This window comes from Macaca mulatta, chromosome 2 (genome assembly GCF_049350105.2).
Source record: "Macaca mulatta isolate MMU2019108-1 chromosome 2, T2T-MMU8v2.0, whole genome shotgun sequence".
Classification (NCBI taxonomy): domain Eukaryota; kingdom Metazoa; phylum Chordata; class Mammalia; order Primates; family Cercopithecidae; genus Macaca; species Macaca mulatta.
In genome coordinates this window covers 143,898,675-143,926,615 of record NC_133407.1, presented here as the reverse complement: position 1 = coordinate 143,926,615, position 27,941 = coordinate 143,898,675, and the positions used below count along the sequence as shown (strand labels likewise).

The 27,941-nt window shown below is 40.7% G+C and overlaps 2 protein-coding genes across 2 annotated transcripts in view; both read right to left on the bottom strand.

The window, feature by feature from the left end:
* EDEM1 (ER degradation enhancing alpha-mannosidase like protein 1) overlaps positions 1 to 4,377 on the bottom strand; it is a 28,790-nt gene extending 24,413 nt beyond the window's left edge. The window contains 1 exon segment of the mRNA NM_001265750.1: positions 3,838 to 4,377. Within this exon segment, the coding sequence (NP_001252679.1) occupies positions 3,838 to 4,346 (509 nt within the window). The 5' untranslated portion in view covers positions 4,347 to 4,377.
* Positions 4,378 to 11,276: 6,899 nt separating this feature from the next.
* Positions 11,277 to 27,941, bottom strand: part of ARL8B (ADP ribosylation factor like GTPase 8B) — a 54,618-nt gene continuing 37,953 nt past the window's right edge. The window contains 6 exon segments of the mRNA XM_002808319.4: positions 11,277 to 13,542; positions 17,688 to 17,758; positions 18,315 to 18,382; positions 19,645 to 19,738; positions 20,164 to 20,237; positions 21,797 to 21,877. Coding sequence (XP_002808365.3) covers positions 13,493 to 13,542; positions 17,688 to 17,758; positions 18,315 to 18,382; positions 19,645 to 19,738; positions 20,164 to 20,237; positions 21,797 to 21,877 — 438 coding nt within the window. The 3' untranslated portion in view covers positions 11,277 to 13,492.

The following is a 27,941-nucleotide window of genomic DNA, read 5'->3' as shown; positions in this document are numbered from 1 at the left end:
AAAGGAATCAAAAGGAGAACTGAGTAAATAAAGGAGAATCATCTTCAGTTAGACGGCGTCACGGAAACAAGACGAGCCTGACTCTGAAAGAGGGCAGGATTTTCCAAAGAAAGAGGAATGCAGAGGAGGCCATCTTGAGCTAGGAGTACCTAAGCATTTGAGGGGCCAATATTTGTTTGGCTTAATTTGAGATTTGCTTTGTTGTTTTAATAGCAATACAGTTGAGAAGAAATTGAGAATGGTCACATGCCCAAAAGCCAGAACTATAGTTTACCATTCACAGGATTACAAAAATATAATGTCCACATTTACTCAAAGAAACTTTAAGTTTGGATCCTCCAACCCAAACTGAGGATGTGAGAAGAACTGACTTTGTATAGCTTTCTGTAGACAGAAAGATTTGCTCTTTTTAGAGTGTTCAGGTTTTATTTACTTCATGTTAACCCCTTACCTGACACCTCCCCAAGAATAAGTCACATGTACTTGGGGCAAGAAAGCTTGGAGCACACATGACTACAGAGAAAAGGTAAGAGTGTTTAGCACCGATATTTTCTATGTGTACTTTTTACATAATACTCTAATGGCAAATTCACTCTTGTTAAATGAATCGTTAGAATACATTTGATTTTTTTTTAATCTGGAAGATTTTTGGCTGGGCTTGGTGGCTCACACCTATAATCTCAGCACTTTGGGAGGCCAAGGTGGGAAGACTGCTTGAGGCCAGGCGTTCGAGACCATCCTGGGCAACAAAGTGGGACCCCATTTCTACAGAAAAATTTTTTTTAAAAATTAGCCAAGCATGGTGGGGCACAGCTGTAGTCCCAGCTACTCAGGAGGCTGAGGCAGAAGGACTGCTTGAGCCCAGGAGTTCAAGGGTGCAGTGAGCTATGATTGTGCCACTGCACTTCAGCTTGGGTGACAGAACAAGACCCTGTCAATTAAACAAACAAACAAAAAATATGAAAGATTTTTATCACAGATTATTTAGTTTGGGGATGTGAAGTACCCTCCTGTTTTAGCGAGCATGACAATATTCTGGTTCTAAACTTTCCTCGAGGCCTAGTATTCGATAGCATAACAGGAGGACTACAGTCAATAATCGTACATTTTAAAATAACTAAAAGAGTATAATTGGATTGTTTCTAACACAAAGGAAAAATGCTTGAGGGGTTGGATACCCAATTTTCCACGATGTGATTATTATGAATTGCATGCCTGTGCCAAAATCTCTCATGTACCCTATAAATATATACACCTAACTATGTATCCACAAAAATTAAAAATAAAATTATTTTAAATATTAAAACAAAAATAGCAAAGCCTGAGAGGAGTTAAATTAAAGGAAGGAGAGTACAAAAAATTAACTTTTCCATTCTCTGTAAGAGGCAAGTGTGAGGAGTCTGCGCAAGGTTTCTATGGCCTCCTCAAAGACAACAAAGGTTTACCAACCAACAGGTCTACCCAGCTCAGGGCACAACCCTTCCCTAATGCCATCCCCACCTCCTCAATACTTCTAACACCCTCTTTCCAATAACACATCTGTCTCAAAGCAACCTGACCTTAACTTACACATAACCAAACCAATGCATAACCAAACCAAAACACTCATCAGCAGCCTTTCATTCTGAAATAAAAGCCAACGGCACACATGATACCATGAAGACCAGCAAGTTAAATCAACCACCACCTCACTTGCTGGGAAGGGACTCTTAAGGTTCTCCAGAAGCACTCTTAAGGTTAAGAAAAACATTAAAATGTCATCAACTCACTCTCCAAACCATCATATTCTCAAATGAAAGTGTTATCACAATTCCCCGTTAAACTGTTTTCAACTTGAGTCCACCCGATAAAAGGTAATCTGAGAAACAGTCTGTGAGCAAGAATAAAGGTACTTATTGAAAGTGCTCTCTCCCTTCTTGTAATACCAAAAGCACTAGTGGAAAAGCACAAATTAAGATCCAAAATATGTACACATACTATGATTGCCTATGTACAACATGGGTAGACATATGGGCAGGAACTAGTGGCAAAGATAAATTTAAAATAACTGGTGGAATTTTATGATGTTATTCAAAATTTAATGATGTTGATTTAAAAAGAAAAAACATTAAAGCATGATGTAGGCTGACAAAAAAAAAAAAAAAACACCACAATTTAGTGAAGTTTATTCCCCACCCCCAAAAAAACTGAGACAGAAAGAAAATACATTTATAGGTATAAAGTCCCCTCTAGTTATGTGAGCCAAATCATTCATTGCTTAAAATCTGGAAAGGTCATGGCCAGGCACGGTGGCTCAGGCTTGTAAGTCCCGCAATTTGGGAGACCCAGGCGGGTGCATCACGAGGTCAGAAGGTCGAGACCATCCTGGCTAATACGGCGAAATCCCGTCTCTACTAAAAATACAAAAAATTAGCCGGGGCATGGTGGCATGAGCCTGTAGTCCCAGCTACTCGGGAGGCTGAGGTAGGAGAATCACTTTAACCCGGGAGGCGGAGGTTGCAGTGAGCAGAGATCACGCTACTGCACTCCTGCCTGGGCGACAGAGCGAGACTCCGTCTCAAAAAACAAAAAATCTGGAAAGGCCAAAAACTTTTTTTCAAAATTTAATATTTTTTCTCAAAAAAAATTGAGATAGAATATACACTTATACATATAAACGCTATGGTTAAGCAAGAAAAACTCATCAGTTCCCTAGAATTATGAAAAGGCTCAGTCCTTTGCCTGGGATGTCCCCTTGCTTCGGTAGAAATCATGCTCTCAAACTGCAATTTAAAACATAAATGTGTAGATAACCACATCATTTAAAAAACCCAAGTCCGTTTAGTCTATAGGCTTCCTTATCAGAACCTAAGGACTGGATTCCACTGCTTTCCTCCAGATGAAGGAAAACGCTTGCCCCAGACGGTGCCAAGACACTGAGCAAACCAACTCCTCCACTCCCATCTAGGGGAGGGGAGTCACCTATTTGGACTAACAGGGTCTATGGCAATGCACACTCCTTCCCTACAGGTAAGAGGTCCTTAGCTGGGTGTACTGCTCTCTTGGACTTGGACGTCAACAGCGGTGAACCTTGGAGCTCAGCCTTTGCAAACAAGGCTGGTGGACAGGGAGGGCTGGCTGACCTTCCCTGACAACCACGCCACCAGAGGGGGGGATTTATAGGACAGATCGCACAGGGTAATGACGTTGACAGTCAATTCAGCATCCAATAAATTTCACCTCAAGTATCTGGACCCCAAATGTGGGCCACATAGCTTCCCTCCCCACCACCTATCCTCAGCGTAAGAAGCAGCCCCTGTGAAGGAGAGGCTGTAACCCCGTTCTGCCTCAAACTCAATGGACGGCTTTGGAGAAGTCAACTCTTGGCTTTTTACACAGAAAGGACGTGGGTGTGGCAATCTGATGGAGGTGGGGGTACGGGGAAAAGACTTGTTCTGAAGCTGCGTTTACACGGGAAGCATGGAGATTTCATCTAGAGTTTATGTTCATCCGGAGGAGGGGCTCAAGATGGAAGTGGAAAGCCCTCCAAGCCAGCCCTTGGCACTGCCACTGTCCCTTCTGGTCCTGGACCTCAGTTTCCTCATGTGTAAGACACTGAGCTGGACAGCAGTTCTGAAGTTTGGAGATTGCGGGAGAATCAGGAGAGGAAGGCCACCGGCCCACCCCGCACCCTCAAGCTCGGGTGTCTTCACAGGGACTCAGGCGGGACACGGTGCGGGGACGCTGCCCGGGACCCTAACGGCCCTGGCGCCCTCGGAGGACAGACGGCTGCACCCCGGAGCGGAGGGCGGAAGGAAGCGCTTGGGCGCGCGGCCCCGGGCGGCGGGGGCTACTCACGGGTCCCCGCGGTCGGGCCCACGGCCGCGGCAGTGGATGGGGTTGAGCTCGTCCTGAGGGAAGGCGTGCGCCATGTAGTTGTCGTAGCCAAAAACGAACATCCCCCGTGCCAGGTCGCGCATCTGGGCACGCAGCTGCGGAGGGAAGGCGCCGCTGTAGCGCTTCTCGTACTCGTCCGGGCCGCGGTCCCGGCCGCCCAGCACGTAGCCCCAGTGGGCTGGGCCGCACACCCCCGGCTCAGGACGCCGCGGAACCTTGCGCGGGCTCTGCGTCGCCGCGGTCCCCGGCGGCTGCAGCCACGACGGTCCAGATAGCCCCCCAGGCCGGCCCACGGGCCCCGAGGCGGGCGACGCGGGGCCGTCGGGGCTCCTCAGACGCTGGAAGCCGAAGCTGAGCGGAAAGCGCTGGTAGAAGCCCATGCTGGGCCCCAGCCCGAAGACGAGCCACAATACTCCATGGAGGCCAAGCCGGAGGAGCACCAGCCCCAGGACAAGCGCTCGCCATTGCATGGTCGCGCGGGCGCGGCGGGCATTATTTTAAAGCGCGGGGGCCTCCCCGCCGACCACCGCACCCCGCGCTCGCCCCGTAGCCCGGCTCACTTCCCCTTTAAGGAACTCCCCCGTGACGCACCAGGAACTAGCCCATTGTCCCCAACCCCCAGGCTCTCGGGCGGGCCCGCCAGGCCCAGCATTCGCTCGCCCGGTGGCCCGGGATTGGCCCGGCCAGGGCCCGGCCTCGCGGGGCGCGGCCCAGGACTCCCTCCCACGCCGTAGGCCGCCGGGACGTCCGCGACGCCCCGAGGCCCCGCCCCTCACCCGGGCCCCGCCCCGTCCCTCCAAGCTCCGCCCCCCTGGGCGGTCGGTAGCCCGACGGGCTGGCGTGGCGAGCAGGAGCCGCGCCGGCCCAGGCGAGGGAACTTCCAGCCAATGGGAGAGCGGCACGGCAGCGCCCGCCGGACGCTAGACACAGACGTGGCCCTAGGCCGCCTGGCCTTGGGTAGATCGGGTCTCTCTCTGGGCAGAGCGTGTGTCCGGCAGAGCTGGGACCGGAACAAAACCACTCTAGGTCTAGGTTAGGAGTGATGACAGTTAAAAGATACATACTGAAAAGAAGGAAAGGATCATTTCTGTATAAAAGGAACTATTTTTGCATATCTAGGGCAGAAGTTTTATAACTTAGGTGTCTGTTTATGGAGGGGGTGGGATACTACCTTTTAGCTCAAGGAGTGCACAAAACAGTTAACTGCAGGCCACATAAAGATCATAAATCTTTTGATTTAAACACCCAATTTTTAAGAATCGCTCTTGATGCTTGTAAAACGCATATCCCCAGATCCCTCCCTAGACCTATCCAACTCCAGTGTCTCGGGAATGTGCGTATAGGTACTCTTGGGCAGTTCCTAGAAACCGGCAGTTTCAGGAAATACTAAATTATGTTATATTGCTTTTGTCTCGGCAATAGGATTTTTTTAAAAGGGGGGTGCGGGTTGGGGGTGGGAATCAAGGCTCCCACCACCACCAAATTATTAACCAGATGTATCTAAATATGTCTTCTCTTGTCCCTCCCATCCCACCATCTCTCCTGTGCACCCGCAATTAACGACCTAACTTTTGAGGTGTGGGGTAGATTCCCAGTTAAATCACTTTACTCCTCTATATCTACTTCCTATAATTAAGAATGTTGCAAATGTTAGCTCTAAAGGGCTATGGCTTTCACATAAAGATTCAACGGTTTAGACGTTTTATTTATTTTGCTTGCTGCACTTGGAGTTGGCTGTAAGGTTTGCTCTAAGTTTAGACCCTATGCCTGTTTCATCAAGGTTTCTGAAAAGCTTGGGAAGCAAGACCTGACTAGACCCCCAAATCAGATATTGGCTGAATGGCCGACCAAGGGAGTGCATAAGAAGGTAAGTTGTCATGTGGCACTCTCAGCACATTTTCAGGGTAGAGGACTTTTTGAAATACAGAGCAGGTGTAAGGGGGAACTAAGAAAACACTTGATTACAGCACATGGTAGCTGGCACATAGGAAGGTCCTTACTATTGGCTGAGCCTTGTTCTTTCCCAACATTGAGACATCGAGAGCAGCCCAAGCAGCAAAAAGATTATGAAGACAACTTGCGTCAGGATCTTTAGACTACATAACTTCTGCTTTTTCCCCTCAGTGAAGGATGCCTGGGGACTGTGCTGGCAGCCGAGCTCCAGCCCTTGATCCTGAACTTCTGCCTTCCCGGAACTTGCAAACTGAATGTGAATATTCAGTTGCATGTTGTATGTTTCCTTCCAGGGCTACTTTATTGCAGATTTTAACTTAAACTTAATCTGGTTAACTGCAGGCCACACTGAGGACAGCTCCTGTCTTGATGTTAGAGAAAAACTCTTATAAAAATAAATATTTTAATAACCAGAGAAAACCATCCAACTCCTGAAAGATGCTTTTCATGGTAAACCTGATGGTTTTCAAAACACTTTGACATGTGTGCTCATTTAATCTTCATAGAAAACATTCTAAGGCTTATTCCACAAGCCATAACGGAAGAAATCAGGTTGGGGGCTCAATTCTCAGAGCCTGTTGACTCTAGGCAGAAAGAGAGTTACTACACTTTAGGGCAATTTGCACTTCAAATAGCTGGCCCTTGAGCAGACAGGTCCCTCGGCTCTTTCCAAGCCATCCAAAGGCAACAGTTTTGACATCAGTGCCCTGCAAGGCATAGCCTAGGCATTAGGATCTAGGTTCAGAAAGTGTTTCCTTCTGGAATGAAACTGAAATGAAAGAAATGGGTTATTTTGTGCTAGTCCTTTCGATTAGGACTCCCCTTAAGGTAAATACAACTGATATTGGGACAACACCCATACCTAATCAGAAAACTCCACCTTAAAAATCAACTCTTTAAGATACAGTTTGATTTGTGACAGGTTTTCCAGCAATCTCACAAGAGCATCAGGGACTGATAAGGAGGCACTTTTTCCTTTACTCTGGGGAATGCCAAAGAGATGACGACTAAGAACTCACATTCAGAAGTCAGGTGTTCAAATAGTAGCTCTGCCCTAAGAGTGACCTTGGGAAGTTACTTTTCTGGACTTGTTTCCTCATCCATAAAATGGGTGAGTGATGAGGACAATGTTTATCACAGTTGTGAATTACATCATACACGTGTGTGTGTGTGTGTGTATAGTACTTACACCGTGTTATACAGTGAGCCCTATTGTTAATACTTTTCAACTCTGAACCTTTTAAAACTAGCACCTGGCTGGGCACGGTGGCTCACGCCTGTAATCACAGAACTTTGGGAGACCAAGTTAGATCACTTAAGGTCAGGAGTTTGAGACCAGCCTTGCTACAATGATGAAACCCCATCTCTACTAAAAATAAAACAATTAGCCAGGTGTAGTGGTAGGCGCCTGTAATCCCAGATACTCAGGAGGCTGAGGCACGAGAATCACTTGAACCCAGGAGGCAGAGGCTGCAGTGAGCTCAGATAGCACCACCACACTCCATCCTGGGCAACAGAGTAAGACTGCATCTCAAAAAAAAAAAAAAAAAAAAAAGATATTTCAAAAGCAGGGGTTTTGCAAAGCTGATGGCCTTAAAAAAAAAAAAAAGTGTATAATTATAGTTCAAACTTATTTGATGGGCAGAAATCCAAGTTTGTCAACATGCTCTGTGAACAAAATACAGGGTACTCCAGAGGCTGAGGCAGGAAGATCCCTTGAGCCAGTAGCTTGAAGTTGCGTTTGCTATGATCATGGCTGTAAATAGGCAATGCAATTAATTACCTGGGTAAACAGTGAGACTTCATCTCTTTTTTAAAAAGGCACAGGGGACAGGGATTGGTAAAAACAAAAACTAGTACTTCCCCTGTGAAGGGCTATTTGGCAATTCCTAGTGTCAGAAAAAATTACAACAAATTTACTTACAGATCTAACTGGCGTTTATTCATAACTTATGAATGGGCCAGCCTCCATTCTACAAAATAGAATGAAAGCTCCCAATGACAAACAGCAGAATAGTGGGTTTTGTGAGAGTAAGGAAACAAAACAATGAAAAATAACTGATTGGTTAACATCGGGTTACTTTTCTTTAAGGGTTAAAGCAGAAGGGACTTCCTTATTATTCCGATTCAGACAGAGTGGGATTTTCTGTTTTCAGGAAAAACTGATTACTGTAAAGTTTCCATTTTACTGTGTGGCATTTAATATATGTAACTACTTTGGTCTGCTAGAACCTAGTGCAGAAACTTAATCCACAAAAAATGACCCCCCATAATTTTTGTTTAACATTAGCACAAGTCGCCGGGCGCAGTGGCTCACACCTGTAATCCCAGCACTTTGGGAGGCCGAGCCGGGTGGATCACTTGAGGTCAGAGTTCAAGACCAGCCTGGCCAACATGGTGAAACCCCATCTCTCCTAAAAATACAAAAATCAGCTTGGCATGGTGGCTCGTGCCTGTAGTCCCAGCTACTTGGGAGGCTGAGGCAGGAGAATTGCTTGAACCCAGGAGGCAGAGGTTGCAGTGAGTCGAGATCGTGCCACTGAACTCCAGTCTGATGACACAGCGAGACTATCTCAAAAAAGAAAAAAAATATACTGAGATTCCCTTCCAGCAGTTCTAATACCAAACCACTGAAACAAATATATAAACTATACATCAAAAATATTCATCATGCACATGCCCATACCATGCTCTAGCCTTTAGGTTACTGATGCTTCCAGAGAATGTAGGAATTCTATAAATCCTTAACCCTTCTTTGAATGAGAGGGCTAGCGCTTTCATAAATTAGCTAATAATGTGACAAATAACAGCAATTTGAATTTTTCTTACAGAATAAAATATACAAATGGAAGAGTTATCTAATTCATGTATTAGGTAGCAGTAGGTAGAAATGGTGAATTCTCTTAAGCCACAGAAACAAGATAGCACATTGTGTGACACACATTGTACAACACTGAGGGTAGGCCACAGTTGTAGATAAGAATTGCTTAAGGGAGATGCTATAATTAGCAAGTGGTTAATGTTCTACTTCCCATGTCCAAAAAGGGACACAATGGTTTTGTTGGTTCTCCAGCCCCTTTCCTTTGAAGAGTAGTAGTTTCTAACCATTCCAAGTTTCTCCAAAGCTCTAGATAAATTCTAGCAGAACTTAGCTGGCCGGGCATGGTGGCTCATGCCTGTAATCCCAGCACTCTGGGAGGCTGAGGCAGGTGGATCACAAGGTCAGGAGATCAAGACCATCCTGGCTAACATGGTGAAACCCCGTCTCTACTAAAAATACAGAAAATTAGCCTGGCATGGTGACAGGCACCTGTAGTCCCAGCTACTCGGGAGGCTGAGGCAGGAGAATGGCATGAACCCAGGAGGCAGAGGTTGCAGTGAGCCGAGATTGTGCCACTGCACTCCAGCCTGGGCAACAGAGCGAGACTTCGTCTCAAAAAAAAAAAAAAAAACAAAAAAAAAACACCTAGCAACACAGCAGTTATAAAGGGTTAAACTTTAGCTCTAAACCACTTACCCTCCAATCGGTAGTAAGTACATACTTTTCCAGAATGCATACCAAATATTTTCTGCAGTCTGGGGAAAATGTTCTGAAATTTGTAAATGCCCTTCAAAATATAAGCTATATATTTACAGAATTTCCTTTAAACAAAATAAATTTACTGTATCATTCTGTAAAATGTCTGCAATCTCCAGCTCTTGTGCTAAAATTTAAAGTTATAACATGTAAATATTTCTGTATTTTTGGATTAACTTCCATTGAAGGAACATGTAATATTAACATATTCACTAGGACAAATGGGTGTTTTTGTATCTCTTCTCTTTCTAGCCACCAAGCAAATCTCTAGGCTGCTAGAATCAGCCCGTCAGTGGCAGAAGTTATGGTTAGAAATCCTCTCCTCTTCATTTTATAAATGGGAAAACTTAAGGAGCCACTAGGGAGTTCTGCAACTCACCAGTCACACGTTAATGGCCAAGAACCCATTCTCCCAAATGCCAACCCAGTACTCTCCACAGAATTAAGCTATATTAGCATCGTAAGCTAAAAACTCTTTCCCTACATCCCTACTGTAAGCCTCAGTAAAATGAGGCTAAATTATCCACCCACCTCCCCAGGCCCCGATTCCTATTGGGAAATCTGCATTACCTAAATGCCAGATGTCTTGGGATTTCAAAATAGAATTATCTTATTGAAAAGAGGCTGGTTAACAGAATGGAATAATAAATGACTACTGCTGTGGCTTAGATTTTTGATGACAATGACCTGCTTTGGTTTCCCTAAGAACACCCAAGAGGAGCAATGACAAAAGTACACATTTTTATTAATAGCTGAATTTTAAACAGCAAATGTGTGGAGGTTATTTACTAACCAACAGGAAACACCTGCAGCAGGCTGCATACTTGTAGAGCAGCAAACTTAAGGGAAGTCTGTAAGGCTTTACTGTCTTCCTTTTCAAGTCTCTTCACTGCTATGCACATAGTTGAGGGCATAACCTTAAAAGTTTGTAACATAACGAAAACATTTTAAACATCAAACATTGTGCTTTCCCTACTATGGCACATTTTTAGAGTAAAGCATTTGGCCAACTGGATGTTACAGCACAATGCCTGCTACATTATGTTTAAGCTTCCACTCCAGTTCTGAACCCACCTGACCCCTGGAACAGCTGGAATTACCAAATCAACAGGATATCAGTGTAACTCAATCTTACGTGGAGAGAACAGACAAAGCAATTAGTTCCTCAAACACCCAATTTACTTGACCAACTTTAAGAATCAAAGACCAACTTTAGAAGTTTAGAAGTTTTTTAAAGCAGACACACATTTAGAATTAAGCTAAATGTGTACCCTCAGTGTTCCCCCATCCTCATCCCCAATTCTCACACACTCCTCCTTTGGTAGGAGAATGGTAAGAAGTGGATGAAACTTGATGCTTGACTACATGGCTCCACTAATTTAGTTAAAAAAAAAAAAAAAAAAAAAAAACCATAAACGTGGGTAGGGAAAGAAATGCTAAATCATACATCCAATTAGCCACTAAGGGTTGGCTATACAGAATTATAGTATGGATATGGAGAAAATGCTAATTGAACTTTTCTAAACAAATAAACATATACAAAATTATTTCTCCAATAGCTTTGATAAGTATTGACTTATTTTATGGGCAGATGATACCAAACTAGCAAAAAGCTTTATGCTAAAAATGTGCCTTTGTGGGAAAACCAGCATGTTTGGTACTTAAAATATTTTCATTCTGAACTGAAGTCAGTAAATAGGCATGTCTTGCAACTTCATTTGCTTAGCAGGGTCTTGGTTTGATTTTTTAAAACTGGATCATAAAATGTTTTACTAGCGCTTGCCACTTAAAGTCCTAAATTTGGTGTATTGTAACCGTTGACAAGTAGTAGCATTTCCCTCGCCCCCAAAAAATCACAATATCAATTCTGTGGATATTTTAAAAGTTTATTTCTATTTTAACTAGCCCACAGACCCAGTTCTTTGAGGGCTGAGCTGATTTCTGACAAATGGTCTATAGACCCTCCTCTTGGAAACTTACTATCACCTTCCAAAAAAGTCTGCACCTTCCATCATGATGCACATTTTAAGTTAAAATTGCCAATACAACCCTTAAAATGCAAGTTTATTGAATAAAGCTGAGAAGAGCAGTAAACAGACAAAAAATGCATCCACCTAAATAAAAAAAATTCACATATTTACATAGTTCAGTAACTGTTAAAAGTTTTCACATGCAGAAGTTAATGCACAGGAAAATGTTGGTAATAGCGTCTGGATGTCTTGAAATGCTTAAAGCAATGTATAGACACACAAACACATTAAGGTTTAGCTATAGGTCAATTAATAAACCTATGCAGTCCCCACAAAGTCACACATTCTAGTTCCAATTCCTCCTTTTAGGCACAAGCAAGTTGCCACATTCTTTGTAATGGCTCAGACTGACCATGAATGGTGTTGAACAACAGTAGCAAGTTTAAATATCCCTTCATTTACAGAACCATCCATCTCACCAGGGAAGTATGCAACATGCTTCAAAGAATAAGAAGAGAAATTTAAAAGCCCAGATTCTACTCATAAAAATATGAATGGAGAAAAGCAAGTAGTGTCTGTGCAACACAGTGCAGTATATTGTACAGAATATATTTAAGGCCATGGCAGTCTATAAATTAAAACTGGTATTCATTAAAAGAACGTACTGTTGACTACACTCTGAGTGCTCAACACATTTGGAAATGCAGTCTACGTAAGTGCTGCTTAACAAAAGAAACAAAATCACACACAGTGTGAGGCAACACATAAGCAGGTGTACCATAGAGTTATATCTACTACAGTGGTCTATATGAATAATAATTTACAAATGAACCAGTATTAATATGTCCCTTTATGTATACGGAAGTTGCTAAACTACAAAACATGTCCATTTGAAGTTTTTAGACATCTCTGTATCATAGAAGCAAACAAACAGCATCAGTTCCTCAGTTCTCTGTGTGACTGATTATTAAACAACCTGCAGACGCCGAGCATGATTACATTAGATAGAGCAGGCAGGTCTAGAGTTGTCACAATAATCAAGATGTCTAATGGCACCAGTCAAAAGAGTGCCAAACCTTACATCAATAAGAGAGAAAAATAAAAAGTTTTTATTTGTTTATAAGTATCTGTTGTGCTGAAAGTCAACTTTATGACTGGATATAAAAAGTCAGGAGTTAGAGTGTCATGCAGCAGCACTGATTTAATGACTGGAGATAGAACAAACAGATGTTTGAACAAAGTCTGACATTCTTAACAGGTTTTATTATATTGGGTGGAATGCTCTAAATTCATGAAAGCTTTTGGAAAATCTTCAATTCTCAATCCCTTAAAAAAGTATCCTGAACCGGGAAGAAAAAACAAGCGACAGAAATAATGATCTGGACAGATACAAAACAGGATGCTTTAGTTCCTCCCATATCCCAACTGCCATCTGGTGATAAAGAGTTCTCAGAAAGTAGAATATCTTTAATATTCATCAGGTAGAATCTCACCAGTGTAAAGAACCAACATTGATCTGGTGCCTCCGCTCACTCTCTGCAGACCATTTTGGATTCCTAGGATGTAATTATACATTTCACATGCATTTGTGAGATAAAATAAACATTATGTTTATATATATCCCACATAAGTCATTCACGCTTAAAGGTTTTCTAAATACTGTGTGTGGCACTAGAAACTTCATGCTGTATCAAGTCAGTGTCAGTACTAAGCTACTGGACTCTATAATGAAATATTATAGATAGACATTTACTGAAAACCAATACAAAAATCTGGCCCAGAAAGACCAGAATGGAAATATGCAATTTTCTTGATTTAAGATGGTCAAAAGTGTATGGGGGTTTGTTTTGTTTTGTTTTAAAAAGCTCTACACATGGTTTAAGACAGGTATGTGTAAGGAGCCTTTTTGTGTGTGCTGACTTTATCATGACAACTCTAGCTGATTCTTTATGAAGGATTAGGGATACTCATCTTCAGCAGTGCACATGAGAAATAAACTCTGAAAAAGGCAATTTCTTGGGTTTAGGAAGGACCGTATTCTGGGAATTACTTCAGAGGAACGGACAATAATTCTAGGATTATAGCCAAGAAAGACTGGAAGACTTCAGGAGATGCTTCAGCTTCTTCTAGATTTTGAATGCTGAATAAGCCACTGAAGTGTGATATCTAAAGATAGAGGGGAAAAGCGAAGACATTAAAGTTAAAAAACTAAACATCAAACAAGACAATATTTAAAATGCTGCTAATTCAAGGCACATACTATGCCTGACCTCTTCTGCTTTTCTGCCATCTGTATTCCCATAGTCTATTACCTGAACTTAAAGAGAATATGAGGAATTATCAGAGACTGAAGGGTTTTCTGATTTAAAAATTAAGTTGTGTATAGGATGGCTGGTGCCATCTTTTATGCGTTGCCCATACGATTGCAAATTGCCAGGAAGGCAAAAAAAAAAAAAAAGGAAGAACCCCTGTCTGGCCTCAAGGAGCTTTTAAGTATAATACACAGAAAAGATGCAGTAATTATTGGGGCTTGGGGGCCACCCCACAAAATTCCAGGTTAAAAAAAAATGGCAAAGAATTTTAAAAGGCATGAAACATTGGGGAGCTCTGGATGGTATCTGAGTGATACAACGTGACTAAAGCAGAGGGATGGGAGAGAAGGCTGTCACTGCCAAGGCTAGTGCAGGATTCACATCATGCCCTTTCAACATCTGGGGCTGGATAATTCTTGTCCTCACTTCTTCAAAAGGGTACATGAGAGTCTATTAGAAGCACCACTCAATTCTCCAAGCCTGAAAGATGAGGGTAAATTCACTACCAGTTTCCCAGCTAATATGCATTAACGAAACAACACAGGGCTGAGCTATGAACAAACGTGGCCTGTTCACCACTGTGGAAACAGTGATTTCACTCAACTACTGAAGAAGCACCTCTGCACCTTAAAATGGGGACAACAGTACACAATAAAAGCAAAGCCACACTCATTTGAACTGAATGGGAGAAAGGTAAATCTGAAGTGAAATAACCAAATTTAAATATTTAAGAAATTCACGGCTGGGCGCGGTGGCTCACACCTGTAATCCCAGCACTTTGGGAGGCCAAGGTGGGTGGATCACCTGAGGTCAGCAGTTCAAGACCAGCCTGGCCAACATGGTGAAACCCGGTCTCTACTAAAAATACAAAAATTAGCCGAGCATGGTGGCGGGTGCCTGTAATCCAAGCTACTCGGGAGGCTGAGGCAGGAGAATCACTTGAACCCAGGAGGCGGAGGCTGCAGTGAGCCAAGATCGCGCCACTGCACTCCAGCTGGGTCACAAGAGTGAAACTCCATCTCAAAAATAAAAAAGAAATTCACTAAAGAACTATACGAAGCCTCTATGGATACTGATAGAAGTTCATATCCTAAAGACAAATGGATCTTTATGAATAGGGAAAAAGACAAAAGAAATAAGATAATCAGATGAACCGATTTATAAAATACTTATTTCGAATCTTACTAGACTAGATCTTATTAGACTGGATCGGTTTCCTTGGGCTTGATAACATTTTAAGTGAGTCAGGAGTTCTAAAATTACTACTGAGCTATTTAGCAAACTACTAAGATCAGCCTCAAATAGCAAAAGAAGTCCTCACAGCTCTACTGCACTTCCATACATGAGCCCATATTTTTTTTTTCAGGAAAGCATCCAACTAGTTTGTAACAATGGAAAAACAGAAAACATATAGGGAGTAATGGATTTACAAAACAGCACAATGGACTAAAAATTACGGTTAGTGTGACAGGATTTCTCAACCTTGCCACTACTGACATTTTATGTTGGATAATTCTTTGCTGTGGACGCTATAGTATGTTTACCTACATCTCTGGTCTCTACCCACTAGATGCCAGCATCACCCTCCTAGTTGTGACAACCAAAAATGTCTCCAGACATTGTCAAAAGTATCCTGGGGAAAATGCTCCCCATTGAGAACCACTGACATAGAAATAAATGCTCTCATGGAGCATATCTTAAATTTTAAAAAGGGTTTTCCCGCCACTTAGAGAAAAAACTTTTAAAAGTAACCACAAGTGCTTACAAGTCTGTTCTCAAATAAACGCTCCCAATGTAACAAGTGAATTATTCTATCCATTTATAAAGGAAAATTTGTGTATATCAGCTGTTACTAGGGCTGAGACCACCCTGGATGGTCTTTAAAGGAAGCCCAAAATCAGTCAGAACAACTATCCACACTTTAAGCTGAATAAAGCATGTTTGTGGCTGGGCATGGTGGCTCATGCCTGTAATCCAGGCACTCTGGGAGGCCAAGGCAGGTGCATCATGTGAGGTCAGGAGTTCAAGACCAGCCTGGTCAACATGGTGAAACCCTGTGTCTACTAAAAATACAAAAATTAGCCAGGCGTGGTAGTGGGCACCTGTAATCCCAGCTACTCAGGAGGCTGAGGCACAAGAATCACTTGAACCCAGGAAGTGGAGGTTGCTGTCAGCTAAAATCTTGCCACTGCACTCCAGCCATAGCAACAGAGTAAGACTACATCTTAAAAAAAATAAAAAATAAATAAAGCCATGTTTGCAGGAGGGGTGGAAGGTGAGTTAGGGAAGGACAGACTGGAATACAAAAGCTAAAGAAAAAATATCAGCATAAACTTTGTAAATATACTATTTTGGTACTATTTATTACATTTTATTCCAATACATTCATGTATCAAATCATCTCACACCAAATTAGTTAAGAAACTGAAGTTGAGCCATACATACCTATTCTGTAAGGATACTATGCTAGAATGTTTAGTGTCCCCCTAAAAAGTCATGTCCATCCAGAACCTCGGAATGTGACTTTTACTAGAAATAGGGTCTCTGCAAGTTATTAGTTAAGATAATGTCATACTGAATTAAGGTAAGCCGTAATCCAGTGACTTCTGTCCTTAGGAAAAGATAATACACTGACAGAGACAACTACAGGGGAGAAGCATGAATGTGAGGCAGAGGCTGGAGTGGTACATCTACAAGTGAAGGAATGCCAAGGATTGCTGGCAACCACCACAAGTTAGAGAGAGGCAAGGGGGGATCTTCTACAGCTTTCAGAGAGAACACGACCCTGCTGACAACTTGATTTTGGACTTCCAGCCTCCAGAATTTTGAATGACTTAAGTTTCTGCTGTTCCAAGCCATCTCGTTTGTGGTACTTTGTTATGGCAGTTCTAAGAAATTAATATGGGCACTGAGTAAATGAAAGGTATTTTGGGCTTATAATTCCAATAGAGTGCTAACATACTGCAATAATATACCGGTTCAATAACTGAAAAATTGTTGTAGAGGCTGTAAACTGATTTTTGTAAAGTCTTATTCCATAAATGCCATTTTGTTATAAAGCACAGCTGGATACTAGCTCTGCAAAAATTAATACAATAAATTGGTATCACATAATCTTAGTCAAGACTTTATTGCATTTTCTTCTTTAAATAGCACAAAGAAGATTCAGGATGTTATACATTAAGTCCTCACTTAACATCATTGACAGGTTCTTGGAAACTGCCACTTTAAGTGAAACGGTGTATAACAAAACTATTTTTTTTCTCATTAACATTGTAACACTGAACAAAATGAGGGCCTACTGTATGTCATTTCACTTAAAAGTACAATTTCCTCTTTTTAAAAAATGTTTTGCTGTTCAACAGTTTGACAACATATAGGCCGGGCTCACACCTGTAATCCCAACACTTTGGGAGGCTAAGGCAGGTGGATCATTTGAGGTCAGGAGTTCAAGACCAGCCTGGGCAACATGGTGAAACCCTGTTGCTATTGAAAATACAAAAATTAGCTGGGCGTGGTGGTGCACCTCTGTACTCCCAGCTACTCAGGAGGCTGAGGCACAAGAATCACTTGAACCCGGGAGGCAGAGGTTGCAGTAAGCCGAGATCACGCCACTGTACTCCAGCCAGGGTGAAGGAGTGAGACTGTCTCAAAAAATATATATATATATAATATATGTTATATATAGTATATTTTATATATAAATATATATAACATATTACATATATTATATATTAGATATATTTTATATATATTTATATGAGAGAGAGAGACAGAGAGATAAAACTGCAATTTCCAAGAAGCCATCAACAATGTAAAGTGAAGATTCACTATATTTGTTGTCAAAAGGTATAACATCTATTCTTTTTTCTCAAGCAAAAGCAACAGTATTCTGTAAAGGAAGTCACTTAATGAGAAATCGAGATAATAAGCTGTAAGAAGCACAGACATTCCTTCCAATGATATCCATTTCTTCCAAAATTACCAGTCATTTCTTACCTATATTATCCTTTTCTTTGCAAGAAATTGAATAGCAGCAAATTTCTCTATCCTGAATAGCAGACAGGTTCCTATGAGAAGAAGAGGATAAGTTTGTGCTTAGAACAACTGTCATACTTATCACTTTGTTCAATTTTACTCATTACTTTTATTACTATACTGAAGAAATCATTGTAGCAATCCTAAAATGTTAGGATTCACTTCTCTGATAGGCTAAAATTTATCTATCTAAAAAATATGGCTATGATCGGCCGGGCGCGGTGGCTCAAGCCTGTAATCCCAGCACTTTGGGAGGCCGAGGCGGGCGGATCACAAGGTCAGGAGATCGAGACCACAGTGAAACCCCGTCTCTACTAAAAATACAAAAAATTAGCCGGGCGCGGTGGCGGGCGCCTGTAGTCCCAGCTACTCAGGAGGCTGAGGCAGGAGAATGGCGGGAACCTGGGAGGCGGAGCTTGCAGTGAGCCGAGATCGCGCCACTGCACTCCAGCCTGGACAACAGCGTGAGACTCCGTCTCAAAAAAAAAAAAAAAAAAATATGGCTATGATCATTAGGAATAACATAACAAGTGGGCAAAATATGGTAATTTAGAAGCAAATTATTAAAATAGCATATTCAAGACATACATTTTTTCAATTAGCTGTTTCTCATCCAAGGCATTAGGAAGATCTCTCTTGTTTCCAAGCACTAGCACCTTTAAAAAGAAAAGATATTAAGAGCACACTTTTATGTAAGAAAAAGTCACAGAAGTTTATCATCTTGATATGTGAAGACATAAAATTAAGATGTTAACACATTCCACAATATTAAGGCATTTTGTGGTGGCCTATCTCATTCATTTCATTGCTCATACTGGTATTCGCTTAACTCCTACAATGGAAGTGCCCTTAATTCAGTGTGTGGTTGCCAACTTCTATTTAAAATATTCTGAGTCTATGCTATGCATTCTGCTATTCTTTTTTTTATTATTATTATTTTGAGACGGAGTCTCGCTCTGTCATCCAAGCCAGAGTGCAGTGGCGTGATCTCGGCTCACTACAAGCTCCACCTCCCAGGTTCATGTCATTCTCCTGCCTCAGCCTCCCGAGTAGCTGAGACTACAGGCACCTGCCACCACGCCTGGCTAATTTTTTGTGGTAGAGACGGGGTTTCACCGTGTTAGCCAGGATGGTCTCGATCTCCTGACCTCATGACCCGCCCATCTCGGCCTCCCAAAGTGCTGGAATTACAAGCGTGAGCCACCGCACCCAGCCACATTCTGCTATTCTTAATACAGGTTTAGTATGCCTTATCCAAAATACCTGGGACCAGAAGTGTTTCGAATTTTGGAATTTTTTTTGGATTTGCATTATATACTTACTGGTTGAGCATTCCTAATCCAAATGCAAATTCCTAAATGTATTCTAGAGACTGGCCTCTTCTCAGTTTCCCACTTCCTCCCACCCAAAGGCCTTTACCTGGAACTCTCTTCTCCTCCAGCTGTCATATACCTCACATTCGTATGTATCCCTCAGATCTCAGCTCAAGCATTACTTCCTCGTGAATCCCTCCTTCCTCCTGCAAACTAGATCAAATCTCCCCTCTAAATTACAACTCTCATAGCCCCTTGCACCTTTCTTCCTAGCACTTAAAGCTGCATTATTCAGAGTATCTACCTTTCCCACTAAACCATAAGGTCCATGACGGCAAGGAGTATGTTTCTACTGATTTCTGTTTATCACTCTATCTCTGGGCCTAAGCACTGCTCCTGATGCACAGTAGTTTAGTAGATATCTGGTTACGAGATTCATATTTACCACAATGCCCAGTATATGGCAGATACACGGTAAACAAGTCTTCCAGATTTTAAAAAAGAAGATGTTACTGATTTCAAACATAATTAATATCATTGTATAATTACCATAATGAATATCATTATATAATTACAATGTAAAATAACAAGTATTCCGTACTTACTGGAATTCCTTGTAACTGTGGTTTATCTAGAAGATTATGTAGCTCATTTCGGGAAGCTTCTATCTTTTCACGATCTGCAGCATCTATCATGTAACTTAAAAAAATGAAGTGATCTCAACATACCTTCTCCATATGACTTGATGACGACAACTGGTATTAATGATTTTTAATTTTCGTAAGATTTACATTATTGAAATTGTTAACCAAAATAAACTATGTCCTAAAGAAAGGCTCAGCACTCTTTAATACTTTTTAACTAGACTGTTTTTAGAGACTAATACATGATAGTAAAACATGTATACCCCTTAGCTCTTGGCTCCATAAACAAAAAACATAAAGATCTTATTCTATGATTAATTTTTTTAAATCCCATGTTAATGGACTTGCACTAGGATATTAGCTAAGAAAGACTTTCATTTTCAAGATAAAAATTGAGCCTCCAGAAATACTAAAATAAACTTTCTTCTTTGATGCCTAAATTGATTTAAAAGCAAACAAACAAACAAAAAAACCACTTACACAATAGCATTGACTCCTCTGCAATACCGCTCCCACATGCTTCGAAATCGGGGTTGTCCTCCTATGTCCCATATCTTTAAACCAAAACAAGGCAATTCTTAATAAAGATATTTTAAATAAATGATTGAAAGAGGAAGTAACAGAAAATGAAAAAGATCAGGAAGATATACTTATTTCTACAACGTTAAGAGGCAAAGTGCTCCTGAAAAACTTGACTTCAAACAAGCTCTTAATATGGGAATTCTTGGGGCCACTTCTAAACTCGAAGTCCATATTTAATACATTTACAATACATCTAAAAGTTTGCTTCAGCAAAGATTTGGTTTATGTGCAACAGTTTGCCTGTTAACTAATATACTTCTATTACTGAAAACATGTCTTTATAACAATTTAAAAGTTACAGGACCATGCACCATCCAGATTTGAATGCCAAGACAGAAAACAGCAATTCAGAATCTATTAAAGCTTAATTGTCTGATTTGTTCTACATTAATGCCTAACCTTTTTAAATTATCCTGTAAATAAGTAGCCAACATTTCCACATAGGTGTTTTTCTTATATAAAATTATTTTGGTTGGGCGTGGTGGCTCACGCCTGTAATTCTAGCACTTTGGGAGGCCGAGGCAGGTGGATCACTTGAGGTCAGGGTTCGAGACCAGCCCAGCCAACATGGTGAAACCTCATCTCTACTAAAAATACAAAAAATTAGCCAGGTGTGGTGGCAGGTGCCTGTAATCCCAGCTACTCGGGGGCTGAGGCAAGAGAACCACTTGAACCCAGGAAGTGGAGATTGCAGTGAGCTGAGATCACACCATTGCACTCCAGCCTGGGCAACAAGAGTGAAACTCCATCTCAAAAAAATAAAAATTATTTTATCCATATGAAAGCCACCATCCATAATCATTTTATTATTGTGTCTACTCCACAGGGCATCACACTAGACAGTGGGCTACATCAAAGTCTCAAATCATGGCATTTATCTTCAAGAGGTTTCCAATTTAACTACAGAACTGGTAATAAGCATAAAGAAACATGCACATGACTGAATCTGGAACTTCATTAGATGAGCCACAGAGAAAGTGAACAGCTTCTGTGAACCACAATAATTGGGCAAAATGGACATTAAGCCTCAGGCCATAGATTTTATTTTTGAAAAACAAAATAGATTAAAAATCTATTCTTGGCCAGGCGTGGTGGCTCACGACTGTAATCCCAGCACTTTGGAGAGGCTGTGGCAGGCAGACCATTTGAGGTTAGGAGTTGAGACGAGCCTAATAGACATGGTGAAAACCTGTCTCTACTAAAAATACAAAAAATTAGCTGGCCGTGGTGGCACAAGTCTGTAATCTTAGCTATTCTGGAGGCTGAGCCAGGAGAATCACTTGAACCCGGGAGGCGGAGGTTGCAGTGAGTGAAGATTGTACTACTGCACTCCAGCCTGGGTGAAAGAGCAAAACTCTGCTTCAAAAAAAAAAAAAAACAACAACAACAACAACAAAAACTATTCTTTTGAAACATGCACATTCATTACTGAAAAACTGCAAATTTTCAGTAAAAACACAGAAATTAAACAGAATAATTTCTAGGTGTTTATGCTAACAATTTAAATTGCATATGGCAAGAAATAACATACCTTTATTGTGACGTTACCTTTAGTTACCTTCCTCATGTTGAAGCCCACTGTGGGTATCATATCTTCACTGAATTGACCTGACTGAACAAAATAAAACATTTGAAGTTAGACTAATCAACATTTATAATGACACTGCATAAACTTCTAATATCAACATTGCATTTGTACCCATTTTAGTAAATATTTTTTTACCATTGGTAACCATCCACTTTAAGAATATGTTCCTTATGGCCATAATTCTTGAAGAGATGCATTATTTTTGTCCCAACAAAGATAAATCCTCCCATCTAAAAAAGATATTTTTGAAACTAATGTAATTTTTCACATATTTCCTTATGTTAAAAAATTTTTTATATTACAAATACGTATGAAAATTTATAAATGTGTTCACCTGATGTACATTTTCACACACAAAGTAGATGAAATCAGATATCAAACTTTCAGCATTTAAATTATTCTGACAATAACTATTAAAATTCACTGCTAAATAGCATTTCCAAGTCTGTCTTTTAATAAGGCTTATAAAATATTTTGCCATACAGAAGTTTTTCCTTTTATGTAATCAATTTTGTTCTCTTTTTGGTTTCTAATCTCAATGTCATGAAATCAAAATTAAATTCTTCTAATACTATGTGACTTTTTCAAATTTAAAACATGTATCCAACTGGAGTATGACGATACACAGTACTAAAGGAAAGTCTCTTTTTCCAAATAGATAACCAACAATCATCCCACCACTAATTAAAAAATCTGTCTTTGGCTGGGCGTGGCTCATGCCTGTACCCCCAGCACTTTGGGAGGCCAAGCTGGGTGGATCACCTGAGGTCAGGAGTTCAAGACTGGCCTGGCCAACATGATGAAACCCGTCTCTACTAAAATACAAAAATCAGCCAGGGATGATGGCAGGTGCATGTAATCCCAGCTACTCGGGAGGCTGAGGCAGGAGAATCGCCTGAACCCAGGAGGCAGAGGTTGTAGTAAGCTGAGATCACACCAGTGCACTCCAGCCTGGGTGACAGTGTGACATTCCAGCTTAAAAAAAAAAAAAAAAAGGTCTGTCCTTTACCAATTAATTAAAAATTATACATCAGGCCGGGTGTGATGGTGCACATCTGTAATCCCAGTACTTTGGGGGGTCAAGGCGGGTGGATCACTTGAGGTCAGGAGTTCAAGGCCAGCCTGGCCAACATGCTGAAACCTTGCCTCTACCAAAAATGCAAAAAAAATTAGCCAGGTGTGGTGGCATGCACCTGTAATCCCAGCTACTTGGGAGGCTGTGGCAGGAGAATCACTTGAACCTGAGAGGTAGATGTTGCAGTGAGCCGAGATTGTGCCACTGCCAGCCTGGGCAACAGAGTGAGAGACTCCATCTCCAAATAAATAAATAATAAGTGATATGTCAAACACCATAGACAGACAGTTCTGTATCTGGGTCCTCAATTCTTTTCCATTACTCTGTTTATTCCTGAATAAACACTAGATTTATTACTATAATTTATACTAGGTATTATTCTATACAGCTGATTAAAAATTTGAGATTTTTTGGTATTATCTTTATTCATCACCCACATTCCAAATAAACTTCAGAGATTAATAATTTTGTTAAAATACTGACTGGAATTACACTAAATATATTAATTTGAGAAAAATCACACTTAACTCAATATGTAACTACTATCAGGTCTTTTCATTCAGGCACATATTTGACCAGTTAGTCATCCCAATCTTTTATATTCTTCAGTAAAGTATCACGATTCTCTTATGCCTTACCATATTCTTGCCATATTCTCTATTTTGACTGCTCTTGTGAAGTACATCTTAATGAGTCACAATTAATACTGATTTTATGCATTTATATTTTAGTTACGTTAGCAAATTTCTCAGTTTCTTTCTCAGTTGAGTTTACTATTAAATTTTAGGCTAACAACCCAGGATTAACAAACACCTCAACAAGGGACTGGTTAAACAAACAGGACTATTTTCATGGCCTTAACACCGGGCAATTGTTTGCTATGGCCTCATGCTAGCCACATACACATGTATTCCAAAATTGTCTTAAGTCTTGAGCACAATGAATTCCAACTGTACAAACAACCTCCTCTACAGAACTCGAATTCTGCCTCTTTTAACCGTTCTGTGCAGTTTTATTAATATGAGAAAAAAATGTTAACACAACTGTAATCACTAATTTCACTTATATAAGACATTATAATTATAATTCTCTGGACTTTCATGTATGTGATTATACGTGAAAATCTAGTCCTTATATCAAAACTCGTTGTATCAAAACTAAGCCATGATAAAAGATAAATGGCCAATAAAGTCATGAAAAGATGTTCAACTCATTAATCATTAGGGAAATGCAAATCAAACCCACAAAGAGATACCACCTAACATCCAGTAGGATGGCTACTATTAAGAAAAAAAAAAAAACACAGAAAGTCAGCACTGGAAAGAATGCAGAGAAATAGGAACTCTTGTATACTGCTGGCAGGAAGATAAAATGGTACAGCTAATATGAAAAATGGAACAGCAGTTCCTCAAAACCTAAAAATAGAATTATCATATGATCCAGCAATTCAACTTCTGAATATACACTCAAAAGAAATGAAGACATTTTGCTAAGTGAAATGAGCCAGAAGTCTCTCTCTCTCTCTCTCATACACACACACACACACACACACACACACAGTATTTCAATTTATGAGGTACCTAAAGTACTCAAGTTCATAAAGACAGAAGATACTTATTTGCTTAATGGGTATGGAATTTCAGTTTGAAAAGATAAAAAATTTCTAGAAGTGGACAGTGGGATGGTTACACAATGTGAATGTACTTAACACTACTGAATTGCACAATTGAAAATGATTAAGATGATACATTGTGTTCTGCGTATTTTACCAAAATTTTTTAAAAACTAGTCATGATATAGGGAAGGACAATTATCATTACCATTTTATAGAACAGGTAGTAGAGTCCCAAGGTCACATGGCTAAATCATGATTATATTTTTCTTAAATATTTTCATTGTAATTATATTTATTGTGATAGGCTTTAATCTCTAAGGAGAGATCTACGTGAGATAATGCTCATTTATTTCATATCTTTAGGTGTTTTACTTAATGAAAAGGCAGGAAATAGTAGCTAAACTTTTTAGGTACCAAACTTTATAATTAGCTTGCATAGAAAGCTTTCTAAAAGGCAATACACACTTGGCTAACTTCCCACAAACAATCTATAGAACATGATTTAATGTGTTCTCAATGTTTCAGGGTCATTTTATCTATTGCAAAACAAGAAAACTAAATTAGACAACACTCAAGGGCCCTCCCTTTTGGAGGTTAAATTTTATGATTATGAACATCAACTACAGCACCCCTTTGTAATGAAATAATGTAGGGGCTGCCATTATACTGGAGTACCCCTGAGCTTTCTCAGGGGTTCATTTATCTCTTTTCTTTACCTCGGCCGACGCTAACAACTTTCCTGTAATTCAGTTGCTACTGCTAACATGCAAAAACTGAAAATCAGCTAATCAAGTCCTTGAGCTTTTACTCCAAAAAGTCTTGAGTACAGCAAGATATTCAATAACTATTTGTTGAACAAAGAAAGAGTTATTAGGGCCGGGCATAGTGGCTCAAGCTTCTAATTCCAGCACTTTGGGAGGCTGAGACAGGCAGGTTGCTGCGGCCCAGGAGTTCAAGACTAGCCTGGGTGACATGGCAAAACTTTCTCTCTACAAAAAACACAAAAATTAGCTGGGCATGGTTATATGTACCTGTAGTCCCAGCTACTAGGGAAGCTGCGGTGGGAGGATTGCTTGAGCCTGGGAGGTGGAGGTTGAGATCTTAAGAACAATATGACTTTAAGCCAAGATTGTGCCACTGTACTATGGCCTAGACAACAGAGTGAGAGCATGTCTCAAAAAAACAAACAAAAAACCATAGGCCATGAAGGAGGAAAATGATGGAACTCTTCTGCCAATAAAGTGCTTAACTTTGATGCATGAATTTTGTGCAATAATTACTTTATGGACCTGGAAATATTTTCTACTTCTTTCCTAGTGTCCAATCTTAATCATCACTTTTCGAAGCTTGCGTTGAACAACTATAACCACTCAGTCGGCAGTTGGGCAATAGATACCTGAGAATTTATGTCTGAGCTGTCAAGAAGCTGCTTAATTAAGACTACAGGTTTGGGAAACAGATGTTTAGAAAATACTACTTAGTGGTGTATCATTCTACTTATTTTAACAAATTTAACAAACACATAATATTAAGCACTTAATACTCATCAGCATAGTTTAATCCTTATGACAACCCAATGAAATGAGTAGCATTATCTTCATTTCTCAGATGAGAAAAACAAGGCAATGTCAGATTAAGTCACTTGCCTAAAGTCATATTGTTCTTAAGATCTGGATAGTTATGAGTTAATCTGACTTGGGGGGAAAAGTAGAGACATAAAAATACGTAGTCCCTCCTTATCCTTGGGGGATACATTCCAAGAACCCCAGTGGATGCCTGACATCACAGATAGAACCTAACCCTATGTACACTATGTTTTTTCCAATACATACATACCTATGATAAAGCTTAATTTATAAATTAGGCACAGTACTCTTCTGCTTTGGAGTCATTATTTCAGAGGTTGATCATATGTACTGAAACTGGAAAGCAAAACCATGGATAAGAGGGACCAGTGCATGCTTTCATGCCTGCCTTCTTAAATGCCATGATCACACGTGGCACTCGCTGTGATTTTGTGATGGTAGATGGAGCTGTCACTGTCACAATGCTTACCCTCCTATAAGACAAACTTGCAAGGTAGTGTACCTGGAATTTGGTTGAACAAAATGAATCTGAAGCAAAATAAGATGGTGAAAAGAAGACTATTCTCAAAGTCAGGGCATCTTATTACCAATTATGCTACTTACTAACCAGATGCAAGTCATGTGACGTTGGGATTCAGCTTCCTTATCTAGAAAAAGGACATTGGAAGAGTATCTCCAAAGTCACTTCCAGACCTAACATTTATGGTTTTATGTTCTATTCATAGGCTGTTCATTTAAAATACAGGTAAGCAAGGAGATGAATGCTACAACAGCAGAAAAATGTGGCTCTTCCCAAATTCATTAGCATACCAAAGGCTAAAGCAGACCTTGTCCCAGAAAGTTCTATCAGTGCCAACTCCACTTTGCAGCACTCACCTAAATTTTCTACTAGAGATCTCAGAAATGAGACAAATGGAAAATGGTGAAAACCGTACAGAGAGCAATCAAAATTAACAGCAGGAAGACTGAAGACATGAGGTGGTGAACCTCTAATAGTGAAGGACACTTTACTAAAGATACCTTAAGACAGCCAGGCGTAGTGTCTCACGCCTGTAATCCCAGCACTTTGGGAGGCCAAGGCAGGTGGACTGCCTGAGCTCAGGAGTTCAAGACCAGCCTGGGCAACGTGGTGAAACCTCACCTGTACTAAAATATAAAAAGTTAGCTGGGCATGGTGGAGCATGCCTGTAGTCCCAGCTACTCTGGAAGCTGAGGCAATCGCTTGAACCCAGGAGGCGGAGGTTGCAGTGAGCTGAGATCGCACCACTGCACTCCAGCCTGGGCCACAGAGCATTACCAAAAAAAAAAACAAAAGATACCAGCCAGGCGTGGTAGCTCACACCTGTAATCCCAGCACTTTGGGAGGCCAAGGCGGGTGGTTCATGAGGTCAAGAGATCGAGACCATTTGGGCCAACATGGTGAAACCCTGTCTGTACAAAAAAATACAGAAATTAGCTGGGCGTGGTGGCGCGTGCCTGTAGTCCCAGCTACTCGGGAGGCTGAGGCAGGAGAATTGCTTGAATCCAGGAAGTGGAGGTTGCAGTGAGCCGAGATCACGCCACTGCACTCCAGCTTGGTGACAGAGCGAGACTCCGTCTCAAAAAAAAAAAAAAAAAAAAAAGGATACCTTAAGACAATAGAAATGGGTGAGGGGTGGATGCAACTATTCTTTGTAAACAGGTTAATATACCAGAGATGTACTGTGCACTGACTGCTTGTAAACAGTGATATCTGACACTGGAAAGAGCACAGTGAAATCCTCTTCATATGTTTTAATGCTTTCAAAGTAGAGTAGTACTAAATGGATTAGG